At 32.8% G+C, this 13,319-nt stretch overlaps 1 protein-coding gene across 1 annotated transcript in view; it reads right to left on the bottom strand.

Annotated features, from left to right (window-relative positions):
* TBC1D19 (TBC1 domain family member 19) overlaps positions 1-13,319 on the bottom strand; it is a 124,786-nt gene that overhangs the window by 92,614 nt on the left and 18,853 nt on the right. The window contains exons 2-7 of the mRNA XM_027836350.1: positions 11,016-11,088; positions 10,165-10,210; positions 7,096-7,171; positions 3,946-4,020; positions 1,509-1,572; positions 393-439 (exon numbers count right to left, since the gene is read on the bottom strand). Coding sequence (XP_027692151.1) covers positions 393-439; positions 1,509-1,572; positions 3,946-4,020; positions 7,096-7,171; positions 10,165-10,210; positions 11,016-11,088 — 381 coding nt within the window. The remainder of the gene's footprint in view (positions 1-392; positions 440-1,508; positions 1,573-3,945; positions 4,021-7,095; positions 7,172-10,164; positions 10,211-11,015; positions 11,089-13,319) is intronic.

Here is a 13,319-nt window from a genome sequence, read left to right as displayed (position 1 = left end):
TGTTGGGCTTTTGTTTGTTGGTTGGTTGGTTGGTTTTTGTTTTTTTGTTTTTGGGGTTTTTTTTTTTGTTTTTTACAAATTCCAGTTTAGAGCTTCCTATGGTCTCCCCAGTTTTACCCTCTCCTTTCCAAAGGGCTTTTACAAAACAGTCAGTGATATACTACTACTTGTCCACAGCATCCTGGCTATTTCCCAGAAAAGATTAACCATTATTAGTTTACAAAACTAGTATCATTTTCTCAATAGATTTATATTTTTTATCCCCTTTCTAATCCCCAACATTTTCTCCTCTTCACTGGTGTTAATGTGTATGGAGATTTTCCAGCAATATTAGCATATCTCTAATCTACATTATTTTCTTATTTTTTTAAAATCCATTTAGTAGTGTTTACCTCAAGAAAATCTTTAGGAGCATAAACAGGTCTGAAAAGGCTTAAATCTAGAATGAGAAAGATTGAAACAAAACTTCACTTAAAACCTTATTATTGAACATTTATATAATAAACTACATGAATTTGATTAATACTATTTTATAATGTTATTATGAAACAGATGGCAGAAGTCCTATGCTATAACCAAAAAATAACTTTTCCCCTTCATAAATTTGTAAGGGCTCATTTATGTATATCTGAATTGATAGAATATCAAACTATGCAAATATAAAAAACCCACAACTTTAAATAAACATAATATGTTTTCTTGTTTTATTAAAGTTAGTTATTAATGTCTACCAGAACTAAGTCACAAAATCATCCACATAAATTTATTTTAAACAACAGTAAGACTGCTCACATTTATATAGCCTTTTATTATTTATTTACAAAGAGATTTCCTTACAATAACCCTGTGAGGCAGGTAGTGTATTACCCCATTTTATACATGGAGAAAATGAGGTACAAAGAGAGATTAAGTGACTTGCCCCAGTTACACAGTGAATAAGTGGCAAGAGCCCAGACGTAAACCAGGATTTGTGGTGACTCCAAATCCATTGCTCTTTCCATCATTCCACAATATTCTTAAAAAAAAAAAACAGCTTGGAAAATTCCAATTTATATTGTATTACTTAATTCAGTATCTTTAAAATCTAAATTAAAGTTTGGAAAACATTCAGTTTAAATATATACGGGCCTGGAAGTAAGGAAATCCAGAGAGTACACTTGAAAAAAAAAACAACAAGAATATTTAAAGACTAATTTTTAAAGGTTAAATAATATAAATAATTCTCAAAATTGACTAGAAAAATAGGCCAATCTAGTTGAAATTTTTTAAAGGTAGAATAAAAAGTTAAACAAATAATATAATATATATGTATATGTACATATGTGTGTGTGTATGTGTGTATATACATACACATATACATACACATTTAATTATATAAGCTAACTGGAGATGAAAAATAAACCACTTACTTTCCCCAATAACTGTTATATATGCTGCTTTAGATTCATAATTGTAGACTAAATAATTTTGTATTGCCCTTCACACAAGAAAAAAATAATTTTACATACCTGGTTCATCAGTTCCCATTTCATTCCATTTATTGAGAAGTTCCTTTTGCTCTACAACTGGTCTCTACAAAAAAAATAGTTATTTTTCAATTTTTTAAAAACTTAATGAAATTTAGCAATGAAATTTAGCAAATTGTATGTTGTCTTGTACATAGTAACAGCAATATTGTGTAACAATCAACTTGACTGACTTAGTTCTTCTCAGCAACACAATGACCCAAGACAATTCCAAAAGACTTATGATAGAAAATGTTAGCCACATCTAGAGAAAGAACCGATGGAGTCTGAAGGAAGACCAAAGCATACTATTTTCACTTTCTTTCTTTTGTGGTTTTTTCTTTTGTTCTGTTTCTTCTTTCACAGCATGACTAATATGGAAATAGGTTTTACGTGATTGAACATATATACCCTAGATCAAACTGCTTATTGCCTTAGGGAGGAGGGAGGAAAGGAAGGGAGAAAGAAAATTTGGAACTCAAAATTTTATAAGAAACAAATGCAAAAAGTTATCTTTACATGTAATTAGAAAAAATAAAATATTATGTAAAAAAATAAAATAGTATATTGTCCTAACATGAGGACGGATTTTATTACAGATGGTGACTTTGCTAATAAACTTAGAGCCTTGTTATTTCCCTTGCACTCTGTCTCTGCCTGGCAAGGGTCTACTAAGAGTACTAGGAAGTTACTGTATCATATAAAAACCAGTTCCTTGCCATAAAATCAATTTCTATAAATTGAGTGGGGGTAGTTATGTTGAATAGCTATTTTCAGATCTCTCACACTCCTTAAAAGACTTGTAATTCCCATTGGTGCTCTACCTACTGGATAGGAGATATTTCTGGTACTATCACTATATTGGGACATTCTCATAATGCTTGAATTTTTCACACGAGTACCAGACAAGGAAGCACCCTGTTGGGGGACACCAGGCTTATGGCTTGAAAATGAGAAGAAAATTAATAGCTACATAAGATAATATATCTTTAGAGAAACTGTCTTATGCTTAAGTAATTGGATTTTCTCCAATGATGAAAGGGTTGTACTTAGCAGTTATTACTTCAGGTGATTATAAACTTTAACAAGTAGTCAGATATTATAAACTGCTAGAAATAGGCACCATGGAATTTCCAGGTTGAATTCAGACTCTCAGTGATAGAATGAGTCTAGGTAATAGTGTCTCATGAAAGTGTGTGGATAGCACCAGGTAGCTACTGCATTTAGAATTGTAGCTATGATTGTACTATTCCTAAGTGGGCCATAACTCTGGGTTTGAGAGAGAGAGAGAGACAGAGAGACAGAGAGGGAGAGAGAGAGAGAGACAGAGGGAAAATAGGAAAGAAAGACCAAACTAACAGAAAGATCTGCCAGACCAAGATGGGAGGGTTTGAGGAGGTTGGCTGGTTTACAGAATTTATGTCAAAGGCAAGAAGAGCTATTAGTATCGATTGATGTCTTTGAACCTCTATAATTAAAAGCCTAAAGCTTTCTTTATATCTATGACATAAAAAGATCTTACTCAATAGAGGAAAGTTTTGATTGAAAGGAAGAAAGAAATAGAAGTAGATTTAGAGTCAAAGGGCCTATGTTAACTTCCCAGTTCTGCCTCTTACTGATGTGTATATTTTCATCATATATAAATATATGTAAGCCAATGCAGGGCATCACTCTAATCTTCCTCCCTCTTTTGCCTCTTTTCTCTTCCACTCAAAATAAAGTAGCAAGTAGATATGGTTAGAGTTGAGGACATGGTGAGGTTTCATAAGTGGAGAATGATACTAGTTTCTTTTTCCCCAACTCAATCCATGGTAGACAATTTTCTGGTTAAATTTTTAAATGTTAACAGTTACATAAATAGTTCTTATTTCTGATTAAGGGAATCAAAAATGAAAGTGAAAGATCTAAAAAGCAAGGTATAGATTATATTATTCATACTAATACTATAGTTGATAAGTCTAAAGAGTCATGATTTGGATAACTAGTCCTTGAAAAAAAAATCAAGAATGAAATATGTTTCCACTTAAGAAACTATTCTTTTTTTTTTGTTTGTTTGTTTGTTTGCTTTTTTTTTGGTTAGGCAATGGGGTTAAGTGACTTGCCTAGGGTCACATAGCTAGTAAGTGTTATGTGTCTGAGGCTGGATTTGAACTCAGGTCCTCCTGAATCCAGGGCCGGTGCTCTATCCACTGCATTAAGAAACTATTCTTAAGAAACAAATGTACGTCCTAAAACTCGTTATTGGTATCCATAGAGGACTGAAGTGACATTCATTATGGAAATTCACTCATACAAATTTCTCAAAAGAGATTGTCATACTGTTTAAACAGTACGGAAAAATACTTATTACTTCTGGCTGTGTTGTAACTATTCTCACAGCACCTTCCATGAGTATTAACTTCATTTTAAAATATATAAGCAATAAAAATGTTAACAGTACCTTCCGTGCCAATGGGATACTTAGTTCAGTACACATACTATTTAGACTCTTCAGAATTCTTTTCTCCCAACTTCCCTGAAACATATAAAACCAGTAAATTTTTCCTTTAATTCATGTTTAAAATACAGCTAATATAAAAGTTTTACATAAAGTAAATACAGAACAAAAGTATCTTTAATGGTGGTTAGTAATCTTAATTTTTGTTATTAGAATATATTGGCAGTTGAAAGAACATTAAATTTTAAGCATTTTAAAAATGTTTGATGAAAATTGAGATTATAGAATCATTAGCAAAATGTTATTTCGATACCAAGAGCAAATTATTTGATTTTATTATTCACATAGCATGTTATATCATTCTGTAAAATGACATAAGCTGCCACTGCAAAGTATATTTGCCATATTAGCCTTACGGAGTAACAGTGTAGTATGGTTACCAATGCATGGAGTCAGAATGAAATAAAAATAAAATAAATAAAAACAAACATCTTCAACAGTCTTCATTTGTGGAGTGTAAGAAATGAAACCTCTAAAACTTAAAAGGGATATTGGGAAATTTTAATGATATATTAAGATATTATGAGTTTAGCACAAATGCTCATTTATTACCTACCATATACATGTAAAAAAAGAGTAATGGGAAATTTAGACTGGTAAATTATTTATTAGGCAATGAAGGAAAAGTAAGCTTGCAAGTTCAAAACAGCAGGCATCAGTACAAAATGTAAAGGAAGCAATGATCTCTACCCCCTAAAGACTTGCAAAATAAATAAGAACTTTAAACATTGATTAAAAGGAAAATGAACAGTGACTATCCTTCTACATTATAAAATTTTAATATAGAAAGACATTTACCTTTTATTGTAACCTACTTCCTGTATAAATGAAATTACTATCAATTTACATTCACTTTCCATTACAAGCGATATCTACAGTATTGACTCAAAGGATTTCAAACAGCTTCACATGTATTTTCTGAATATCAATGAATATCAATGAATATCAAAAAGCTTAATCAAAAAATATGCCAGTGAATCAATAAATCTTTTGAATAACTGTTGGCAACATCTCATCATCTTTTAATTTGCTTATGACAATTAAATAAGAATTTTTTTAAAGTCCCAACAAGTCCCTATTATTTAACATGTAAAAAGGCCTTTGGATCTTGTAGATGTTACAAATAAATCTTTCTCCTTGCTTCCTCAAAACAACCATGTTTTAAAAAAAAGTTTTAAGAGGGGATTCTAATATCTATTGGCCAAATAAAACTGTTGACATTTCAAAAAATATAAGTTCAAACTAAAACCTTGATCAACATAAGACCTGGGAAGTCATATTTTCCTACAAAATTATTCCTACAAATATTTCCTGCAAAACTGGATATTTTTCTTTTTCAATATATTCACAATAAATATTTAAAAATGACAAAGCTAACTAGAAATTCTACCATATCTCACACTTCCCTTTGTGTCACAAAATAGCACTATCATTCCTCAGTTGCAGAATGAAATGAAATGGACGAACCAGATGAATTGTTAGGGTCCTTATAACTATAACATTTGATGATTTTATGAACATAAACACTTCTGCAATCCTTGTGTCAAGGAACAACCAAACAAAGAACTACATAAGTAAAGCTTCAGCTGTCAATTGGTAATTAATTCTCTTTTCACCTCATTATCTTTCTGATATTTTGTCTCAAAAAGATCTACTTCACTTCTGATAGAAATTCTAAATACCCTAAAAGTCAAAGGAGAAAATTTTAATATAATCAAACTATGTTGATTTAACTTTTTCTAGGAATTTATTAAAATATAAATGTTAATGAAGACAAATAAAAAATACAATAATACTTTGATACTTCAAGGGATTGTAAGCTCATCCAGTGTGAGTATTTCCTCCAATGATAATAATAATAAAAATAATAGCTAGCATTTTCATAGTGCTTTAAGGTTTGCAAAGTGCTTTACAAATAATACTTAATTTTATCCTCATGACAACCCTGGGAGGTAAGTGCTATTATAATCCCCATTTTATAGATAAGGAAACTGAGGTAGACAGAGATTAAGTTGACATGCTGAGGGTCTCCTAGCTAGTGTCTGAGGCAACATTTGAACTCAGGTCTTCCTGTGTCCACTGGACTTTCAAGTCCAGTGCATTAAACAATGTACCAACCACCTACCTGCCATGAATGCCCACCCTATATGACTCTCTTCCATGCCCTCTCAAAAATTCTCTAAATATAGCCCTCCAACAAACTTGGGACCTTCCTTTAGTGTTCTTGACGGTCAATGAATGAGTCCACAAGCATTTATTAAGCATCTATTATCTGTCTAGGATTGTGTTGGCTGCTGAAGATACAAAGTAAAAAATAAAACTAATTCCTGACATCAAGGCCCTTACTTTCTATTGGAGGAAACAATATTAACACAGATAAGTAAACAGAACATATATTAACAAAGTAAATACAAAATAACTTTGGAGGAGGGGACTAGCAGGTAGGGAATCAAGAAAGGTCTCAGGTAGGAGTTGGCAACTAAGTTGAACTTTGAAGGCATCTCTGGGTTCTAAGAGGTGAAGGTGAAAAGGTAGCAGATTCCAGGTACAAAGGGAAAGCCTGTACAATGGTACAGAAGCAGGAGAAGTAATACTGTGTACAAGGATAAGCAAATAGGCCAGCTTGGTGGGACAGCAGAAAGTGGGAAGGACAATAATGCACAATTACCCTAGAAAGGTGGGCTACAGCAAGATTCCAAAGAACTTCAATGCTTCAAGATTCTGTCCTGGGCCATTCATTCATTCATAATTCTCTCTCTCTCTCTCTCTCCCTCTCCCTCTCTCCCTCTCTCTCTCTTCATTTTTGTCATATTTAAAATTTCTGGACAATATGGTATGGGATTTTTTTTCTTCTCCCTATTTTCTCCAGTGGTTGTTATAGTTATTGCTCTGATGTTTTGATAAGAATAGCTAAACAGATACAAAATATTTCTTTTGCTATACTGCTCATACCTCAATAGTTGCTCATAGTTGCTTTTATCAAGGTTTCATATAATTAATAAACAGTATATGCTTTATGATCTGCAAAGGTTTTTCACCTAGTATGGTGGGAAAAAAAACTATTTATATTTATATAAATGAATAATAGCCAACCTGTGCTTTTCTCATATATACCAAAGGTTCTTTTAGATGTTCAGGTGGTGCTGCAGGATGCCTAGGTAAAGGAAACCTGGAAAAAAAAATACATAAAAAGAGATTAAAGGTTTACATTACTTGCGACAATTTGTAGGTTCTGTGGATATTTTTTAGTTGAAGTATTCTTATTTCTACTATATATATTATCAATGAAATAGAATGGTTATCAATAGTGCTAAGGCCAAGATACAAAAGGCTAATAAGTTTTTATTTCTTATTTCAGTAATGGTAACTAAAATTTACTAACAGTAACTGAAATTTACATAGCATATTAAAGTTTGCAAAGGACTTTACATGTAGGATATCCTTTAAATCTCACAAAAATCCTGTAAGGTATATACTACAAGTATTGCTATTCCCATTTTACAGATAAGGAAATGGAGATTCAGAGAGATTAAATAACTTATCCATAGTTACCTAGCTAATAAGTGTCAGAGGGATTTGAACCCAGATCTTCCTTATTTCAAGTCTAGTACTGTGTATACTACAAGGTATACTACACTGCTTCTCTAACTTGATAGTATTGATTTACTTTCTATATTTTAAATATTTAAAAAGTTCTATGTTAACCTTTTCTCAGTGCCCTAAATCAATTTTTCTTGTTTTTCCAAGGAACATAACCTGCCCTGAAACAAATCTCAATGCTTTATATACATAAATAATTTAGATACATATGTATATGTGTGTATGTGTGTGTGTGTATATATATGTTATATATCAGATAAGCAAATTTATAACATGTTTTTACCATTAGGATTCTATTTTCCTTCATAATTATACATAATTCGCATTGAAATTATCTTCAATTACATGCACCTACAGTCAAGCAGATCCAACTAGTAACCTAATAGAGGGACTATGGTGTTCCATGAGACTAGTTTCAGAAGAAACAAGGGAGATCCTTCATTCTGGGATGAGTTTAAAAGAAGCATGTCAAGTGAAGCAACTCCCTGAAGCCTCCTAATATGCCCTAAGAGTTTGAGTAAAATGATCACAGGTCAATATAAGATATTTCAAAAGGGAAGTCAAGGTATTAGGCTGTCACATCAAACAGGAAATATTTGGTATCTTAAACCTAGGATGAATTAATTACATCTTTTAGAATGTTCTATCTAAACTGCTTCACTTGTTTAAGTAAAAAAGTTTTTTTTTAAAAAACTGTAACCTTTCTTTTTTCCTCTAAAAATGTTTCAATTCCCAAACCTAATAAGCCAATTGACCAGAGGAGGGAATCTATGCAGTTGCATGGGTGGTTCAGGCAATATCATATCTGCAAAAGACATTCTAAAAGCAGTGTGCTTTGTACAATATGTATAATTTATAAATTCATATAATTTGAAGTAAGAGCATAGTGAAATCATTCTATTTTAAAATTAAATCACCTCTTTTCAGATTCAAAATCTTATGAACATTTACTAGTGTCTTAAGTAATAACGTAATTATCAGAAAACTATCCAAAATACATATGTGGAAGAAAGGACATCTTACAGTTTATTGAAATTTAAGACAGGATTTAAATTAAATAAGGTCAGAGGCTATGTGGACTCTTTGTTTTATACCAATGGGAAAAGTCTAAGGGAGATGCTTGAACCCAAGAAAATATGGAAAGAAGCCACAAAGTATTACAAGGCTATCTAGAACTCAATGGCAAATTTGCTCTTCAAAAGCAAGAGGTATGAACTAATAATGACAGTTTTGTTCAAATAGGACATCTAATTACATTTTAAATGCTTTAATACTAGATTTCTTCTTTCCCCCTAAATTTTAGATCACCAGCTTTCCTTGAACAGTATACCTTAGTAAAGAAGAGAATATCTAGCAGTTTGTTGTTGTTATTGCTATCCAGTAGTGAATAACTCTTCATGACCTTGTAAGACCATACTGTCTATGGGGTTTTCTCGGCAAAGATACTAAAGTGGTTTACCATTTCCTTCTCCAGTGGATTAAGGCAAACAGAGGTTAAGAGACTTGCCCAGGGTCACATAGTAAGTGTCTGAGACCTGACTTGAACTCAGGTCTTCCTGACTCCAGGCCCCGGGCTCTATCCAACAAAACACCATTATAATGCTAGTATTAGTAGATAAGAAGGTCATAATGGTTACAAACATTTTATATTACAGTAAGAAATATGCATTATACATTATTAAGTGCATAAGAGAAAGGATTTTGTTGATGACAGAATCAAATCTTTTTATGAGTCCTACTCTATTTGCTTACTGCAATATTTCAATAGATCTATGATCTTACTGACATGCGTACACTCACCAAAGGTGAATCCATGCCTTCTCATCCTGTGCAATTCTTGATCTCACTGTCCCCTAGAAATCTACAGAGGAACTACAGAAAGGCAACCTCAACTATCCAGAACAAAGCTTAGAACCAGAGAGTAAGAAAAAAAAAAGCCTAAGAGCAACCAAAACAGATTAGTCAAAGATAACTCACCAAAATATGTATATGTAGGATCCGTCCTCACACTATCACTTAAAAGTCTGTTTACTCTTTATAAATAATTTTAATAGACCTGGCTATCTCCCATCCCACAAAAGATATACATGGTATAGTGGCATTAGAGTAGGACGTAAGGGGATGTAATCAACATTATACTTCTAGCTATGAGTAAATACAGGAGATTTTCATTCAAAATGGTTAATTTTTTAAAAGTTTTCCTACATAAGTTATCTGTAAAATTCACTTTCGTGAGTTATCTCATTCTTCCATTGTGTAGGATAAATGGACATATAAATATAAATCTTTAGTCTATTACAATAAAAATAAAAAATATTTATACCAAGCTCATTAGTGAATTTCTACAGTAAGGTTAGGGGTAATAATATGTCAACACTAATTTTTTTTTAAATGTTAATTGTAGCAAGAAGATTATACACAGCACCTCTTCTAAGACCTCCAAGTGTTTTCACATAGATTATTTCATTCATCTTCACAACATCCTTATGTGGTAGTTAAGGACAGGAAATGAGAATGCATGCAGCATGACAGAGAAATCTAAAAATAGGTGGAAAAACTCACACAGTCAGTTCACTATAAACAGCATTCTGAAGTTTCTTCTCCCAACCTGTAAAAATAAAATGTTTTCAATATATAGCTTTCAATGAAAAATGATATATTACTATTAATTATACAAGTGAAACTATGTTATCATATTGATTCTCATTCCTTAAAATTCTCCTACACATCCACCAAGGCCCAATGGCTAACACCTGGTGCCTGGCCTATCATCACTGAGTCAATTCTCCTGGATGAAATAACATGATGCACCATTTTCTTGGGCTAGAAATCCTTCTTTCCTTTTGTCAGGATACACAATATCTCTGGGTGCCTTGTAAAGTGGTGAAAAACATTGAACAAGTAATAAAAAGATTTAATACTTGGGCAAGACACAAGCTCAGATATAAAATTAGTTTGGACAAGGTGAGTTTTTAAAATCCTTCCCTATACCATTCCCTCCCTCCCCACATACACACATTTTAACTTGAAATTTTACCTCCTTCCCTTTTTTCAGTTGGGGAAATCATATAAAGGTTATGAAGAAAGAGGGAATACAAAGAAGAAAAATCAATCATGTTTGTTAAATTTATTAGATAACTCATTGTGCTTAATATATTTTTTCATGTTGGATAAAAAGTCATTTAATATTCATTAATGTAATTAATCATTTACTCAACACTTATTGAGTCTTCAGAAACTCTCTCTCTACAATTAGAAATTCATTCACTCTTTGGCTTTACTACTCATTCTTTTCCACAGACTATAGCAGAAGTAATTGGACGTGTGTGAGAGAGAGAGAGAGAGAGAGAGAGAGAGAGAGAGAGAGAGAGAGAGAAGTCTTTTAGCATGACGAAAAGTTAAAATATACAAACCTGATATTTTAAAGAACTCCTTAATGTCTTCTTTGAGTGATTCAAGTTTAATCTCGGGTTTCTGAAGACTAACCTGTATGTTGTAAAAATAAATAAATAAACTGGTTAAAATTAAGCTTTTTGGTAGATATTGACCTGCAAAGTAATTATGGTAAATATATATACACTGCAAAGAAACACTATTACCCTATCATAGCATCATAAACATCTATCTTTTGGAAAGCATGACAAAGGACTTTATCACTTCTTCCTAAAATAGTAAGAACACGGACAACAGTTTGTAATCCACTCAAAATACAAAGACTTGTAGTTTATGTATATTTACCTTTTTTACATACAAACTCCAATAAGAAAGCAATAGATCTTAATACAATTTTCCCTTCCTTGTGTACATAAATTTATTGAACATATCAAACTCAAAGGGATCTCTCATCCCCATTTGGAATTCTTCCATACATCTCTATGATGTGCTTAGACATACTTTTGTTCAGTGGCTAACCCTCTGAATGAGTTGTTATAGGAGTACTGAGGGATACATATTTTTATGTATTTTCTTAACTTTTTCTAAATTTGCACCAAATAAACATGGGTTCACTTGTTCCTAGTAGAGATTATATTCATCTTAATCATGATCTCCACTCAAATTATACTTTTTGTTCTAATTTTCTCTCAAAACAGAAGATAGCATCATGTAGAAAAAAAAAGTTTTAGATTCAGTCAGATAAGTGGGGCTTGAATTCTATCCCCACTTGTATGATGTTATTAAGCTACATACTCAATAAATGCCAGATACTGTGTTAGTTGGTGGGGATACAAAGAAAAAAAAATTCAATGGTCCCTGCCCTCAAGAATCTTATCATGGGAGACAATATGTACATAAATAAGTATAAACATACTATTTAAAAAATAAAGACAAGATAAATTAGTAACTGAGATGCATCAGAAAAAACTTCCTGTAGAAAGTGCTCCTTGAGATAACTATTGAAGGAAACTAGAGACTCTATAAAAGGCAGAGATGAGGAGGAGATGCATCCCAGGAAAAGGTACAGAAAGAGAGGAGAGGCCAGTAAAAAGGCACAGAAATGGAAGAAATAATTTGTGAGGATCAGCAAAAAAGCCAGTTTGGGTGAATCACAGAGTGGAAGACCCAATGAATAGAGTATTGACATGGTAAGACCCACCCTTCAGGAAAATCATTCTCAAAGCTGTATGGTGCTTTGACTGGAGAAGGGAAGACTCGAGGAAAGAAGACCAATTAGGAGACTACTGCAATAGCCCAGGTGAAAGGTAATAAGGGATTGAATGAAGGCAATGGTTCTGAGAACAGAGAAAAGGAAACAGATGCAAGAGATGTTGGGGGGTGTGGGGCAGAGGGGAAGGGTTAAAAAACACATTAACAAGATATGGCAACTGATTGGTTATGTGGCATAAGAGAATGAGGAATCAAAGTTAATACTGGGCTATGAACCTGAATGGCTGGAAGAATGGTGGTGCTCTCCACATAAACAAAAATTTTGAAAAGGAGTGGATTGGGATGGGGGTAGGAGGGGGAGAAAGATTAATTCCATTTTGGACACATTGAGTTTGAGATACCTACAGGTATCCAGTTTGAAATATCCAATGGGTGATTGGATGTAAGGTACTAAAGCTAAAGGAAAGAAAGTAGGACTGGATATGTAAATTAATGAGCCATTTGCACAAAGATGATAATTAAATCATGAGTTTTAATAAGTTCACCAAGGGAGAGTGTAGAAACAAAAGAGAAGAGTGTTCAATACAGAGCTTTGAAAAAGAACACCCACGGTTAGAAGATATAGTATGGAAAATGAACTGGCAAAGAAGTAGTCACACAGGTAGAAGAGGAACCAAAAGAGAGTACAGTAATTAAAATCCAGAAAAGACATTGTCCAGGGGGAGAGTGCGGTCAATAGTGTTAAATGTTGCAAAGGTCAAAAAGAAAAGGATTGGAAAAGGCCATCAGATTCATCCATTAAGCAATCATTGCTATGTGACCAACAAGATGGAGGATCAGACAATTCCTTCAAGCCACATGACCTCTCAAACTTCTTCAAAATAGGAATTAAGAACAAGAGATAAAGCAATTTCAATTGGCTCCATGGTACAGGACATTAAGAAATGAAATAAGGTAAAAACATGATGAACTAATAACAGAGAAAAATCTCTAATCCCTAATACATTTGCTCAGTAACTCCTCCACCCAGAAGCAGGGCTACAAAAGCCAACCCACAGGCTTACAAAAGAACTCAACTCTACACCCCAACCTTCTTCCTCCCAGTGTGCAGA

Source organism: Vombatus ursinus, unplaced genomic scaffold (genome assembly GCF_900497805.2).
Source record: "Vombatus ursinus unplaced genomic scaffold, bare-nosed wombat genome assembly UNPS02014818.1, whole genome shotgun sequence".
NCBI classification, from domain to species: Eukaryota; Metazoa; Chordata; class Mammalia; order Diprotodontia; family Vombatidae; genus Vombatus; species Vombatus ursinus.
The sequence above is the reverse complement of the archived record's forward strand: the minus strand, read 5'-3'. Positions and strand labels throughout refer to the sequence as shown.